The sequence below is a fragment of the Hypanus sabinus genome, chromosome 24 (assembly GCF_030144855.1).
Source record: "Hypanus sabinus isolate sHypSab1 chromosome 24, sHypSab1.hap1, whole genome shotgun sequence".
Lineage (NCBI taxonomy): Eukaryota > Metazoa > Chordata > Chondrichthyes > Myliobatiformes > Dasyatidae > Hypanus > Hypanus sabinus.
Window position 1 is genome coordinate 22,650,985 of NC_082729.1, and position 3,934 is coordinate 22,654,918.

General features: G+C 47.4%; 1 protein-coding gene across 1 annotated transcript; it reads right to left on the bottom strand.

The window, feature by feature from the left end:
• Nucleotides 1-1,757: 1,757 nt before the first annotated feature.
• On the bottom strand, nucleotides 1,758-2,708 carry LOC132380584 (C3a anaphylatoxin chemotactic receptor-like). Its single transcript, XM_059949503.1, has one exon. The coding sequence runs from the start codon at nucleotides 2,706-2,708 to the stop codon at nucleotides 1,758-1,760; it is 951 nt and encodes a 316-aa protein (XP_059805486.1).
• Between the last annotated feature and the right edge of the window lie 1,226 nt (nucleotides 2,709-3,934).

Here is a 3,934-nt window from a genome sequence, read left to right on the forward strand (position 1 = left end):
TCACTCTTTCTGCCACTGAAGGGGCGTGGTCGAATGCTGTAGAATAAATTTTGGTCATGGTATAACCAATATGCATAACTTTCGAAAGTAAGTTTACTACAAAATAAAATGTCCTACTCCGACAGCCCTATTGTCCATGCAGTTTTATACTGTCTCCCTGCAGAAGTATTCCTCCAATTCACGTTCACCGTTAGGAAGACCTACAATGCAATTGCAACAAAGTGATTATCCCCGTCATATTTTTTTACAGCCACACTAAGCGTAAACCCAGTGCTTTCATCGCAGAAACCTGCCGAAACCTTGAATTTCCTTTATCGGAAATTCAAGGCCCTTCTATTTCTCCACCTCTATTCCACCTAAAACACCTGTATCCTGGAACATTTAACTGCCAGTCCTGTCGGTCTGTCCGCAATATTTTTGTAATATCTACAGAAAAGTCCCCTGCCTAAGTCTAGGTAACCCAAAACCTTTGTCCAGGCAATCTTCAGCCACCTGTCCCAGCCACCTTCGCGGCATTCTACCTCCTTCGATCTCAACTCGCTCTCCGCTCAACGTTGTCAAATACAGTACTGTGCAAAATCTGAAGCGCCTTATCTCATATAAGTGTCTAAAACCGTTGCACAGTACCCTGCAATAGCCTGTCCAATATTCCGATAAGTTCCTGGGAGATTCGCAGATCATGGATTTTTGCCTCTAAATTTGAGAACGTTTAACTTTCAAGGCAGTTGTGGAGTAAATGTTTTACACAGAGCCTCTACGCGTCAGGAACGGGCTGTCAGGGACTGTCATCTGATGGTTTACAAGCATTTCTGCGAATGGAGCAACCTGTGCCTTGTGGAATCGAGGTTCTACATTGAAAACAACAGGAGATAACACTAAGCTCACTCAGTGGAGAACAATAAGCTATTCCCATATATCTAAGAAGTAACACAGAAGCTAAAATCAATTTTTACCCTCGTGTGTGAATGATGGAACGGTGCAGAAGGATCTTCAGTGACGGACCGTGGCGGGGTTGAAGACTCGAGAGGGAGCTTTACTTTGTATCCGATTCCGAACCTGAGCGGTGTGGTGTAAAGGGAGTTTCATTTGTGTACGACACCGGAGATTTGTGAAGAAACGTTGTGGAGGGACCTCCACTCTGTATCTGACCACTAGAGTATAAGATAGCACGATGTATAGAGAGATTAACGCTTTTGCAAAAGTAAGTTTATTGCCTGGTTAAATTCCACATTACACTGTGGGATCCAAACGATTTAGTAGTTTGAATTTGGCTTGACCATTGAAGGCAGTGAAAGAGATTGGCAAAGGATGTAGCAGTTTAATCCAGGCAATTGTGAGGCGTTGCTTTTGTTTCAGGGGAAAATGCATAGCAGATGGCAACGCCCTTATGTGATATGTAAAGGCTGCAATTTCATTGTTTTCTGAAACCGGCAACACAATAGGTATAGTGGTGACGACGTACTTGGAGATGCTTTCCTTCATTGGTCGGCCAAATGAATAGTAGAGTCAGGGGGTCATGTTGTAGATGTATAGAATGTCCTCAGGCCACATCAGGAGAATTGTTAATAGTTCGAGTCGGTTTATTACAGGGAGGATGGGGAAGCCTTGGAGATGTTGCTGCCAAGATCAGAGCGCATTAGGTGTAACAGAGAGTTGCCCAATTGCATACAGAGCCCTGCATTGGGGAAACACTTCGCTGCCGAACGTCCGCCTTCTGTGTCTTCAAAGAAGAAGCTGAGGGTCAACGAAGTGGGCCTTCATACTCTCGTCTCTGTTGAGACACCAATATCAGGAAGATCGTTCTCTAAATCCGGTTCCAACTCTATGAAGGCAAGACGGAGCGAGTTGGCCAGTGAGCGTTTGAAAACCTGGCGGAATTTGCGGCCGACGAAGACGTAGAGAAGGGGGTTGAGGGCGCTGTTGAAGGAAGCCGTGGCGAGGGCCACGTCATGCCAGATCAAGCTGAAATATCCGAAAAAGTATGTGGTCGCGCTGCAAATGTGGTATGGGAACCAGCAGATGATAAAGACGACGACCACGGTCAAGATGACGCGGACAGATTTCCTGGACTTGGTGAACCTGTCCGCGCGTAGTTTCCGGACAATCAGGAAATAGCAAAAGGCCATGATCAGGATAGGGATGACGAAGATAACGACGGCCCAAGTTACCTTCAATATATTCCAGGTTGTATTCCCAAAGTACCCGTCTAGCTTGGAATGTTGTAGGGCGATCAAGCAGATGAGCAAGGCGAAGACCCATGCCGCGCTGCATGCCACACGCGCCCAACACTGGCTGAGATGCCGCCGGAACCAGATTGCCTGAGTGACAGACAGGCAACGGAAGATGCTGATCACGGTCAACAGGAAGACGCTGGCGGACCCATTGAAGCAGATGGAGATGAGGAGCAAATTGAAGGCGATGTCACCCGTGACCCAGGTCCCTCGGAGGGCAAAGTAGACTATCCAGAAGGGGAGGGTGAAGCAAAAGGCCAGGTCCGCCACGGCGAGGTTCAGGAAACACACAGAGTGGACGTTAGTCTTTATCTTGAAGCCCGTTACCCAGATGACTGCGCTGTTGCCGGGGACACCCAGCAGGAATGTGATGGTGAAGATGATCATGGACAAGATCATGGACTCTTGCTGATCGGCCGCTTTCTTATGGCTGATGGGGCAGTATTGGGCCCAGTGACGATCTTCAGGGCTCGACATGTCTGATCTGTTGGGAAAACATTTTACAGAGATGATCAGGTTAGGAAAAATGGAAGAAGGGGAAAGGGAGAGCGGGGATGGTGAGGAATGCAGAAGGGGTGAAGGGCATGAACACAATGACTTGGAGAAATCAAGGGGCAAATGACTGGTCAGACACGCATCCCGACGATCTTTTCCCCATCGCACGACCCCCAAAGCCGAGGTCCCACCCCACTGTCCTTTCCGCAGCCGTGTTTCCTTTCTCACCGTTCCTCCCACAATGCAGCACTCCCTCATATAGCGTGGCGCTCCATTCTCACTGTTCCTCCCTCACTGAGTGGTCAAATTGTAGAGCGTAAATTGGTTAATTTGAACATGACACCAAGATTGCTAGTACTAAGGCCAGTCATGAAGTTTCTCAAATACAGCAACATATAGATCAGATACAGATATGGCTGGAGACATGGGCAGATAAAGCTTTATCCAGGCGAGTGTGAGGTTGCAAATTTCAAACTTCAACTGCAAGGGGAAATCATGGGGTTAAAAGCAGGATCCTTAAGACCCAGGAAATCGTGTTGTAATGCATCCGTTAGGCTACCCTCCGAGTATTGTGAGCACTTCTCACTAACTGTCTCACTATAGCAACATTGTGGAGGATGTGAGAGAGGGAAGATTATCACTGGGATGATGACTGGTCAACAGGGTAAGAGCTAAAACTTAGTCAGTTTTGTTTTCCTCGACGCTAAAGTGAAGTTTATAAAATTACAAGACACAGAGATAAGGCAGAAACCAAAGTCCTTCCTGCTCGTTAGAAATGTAAAATACTGGAGGAAATGCATGTAATAGTGGAGGCTAATAGAACAAAAGAAGTGTAACATTCTCATTCATCCGGGGGAATAACAGGTCTACCACCTGTCCTGGCAGTCCGTTCCGTGGGAAGCGATAAAAGCCCCGGACGAATGAGATTTCCACTGCTCTGCTGTCATTCAACATTTCAGTACCAGCCTGTTTTTGTCTGTAGAAGCAGTATGTAAGGGTAAGAGAAACTTTCCCTCTTCCTTGCAAACTGGCGCTAGTTCGATTCTCCAGTTGCCAGACCACAGCCCTCCCCGTCATTCCGACACCCTCTGCCTTCGATCACCTGGGATTACCAACTCCGGAAGTCTCTCCCAGGGCCCCTTCCTCCAAATACTGAACCCTATTTTCCTCAAGGTGCAACTCACCTTCTCCAGAATCTCTGGCTCAGT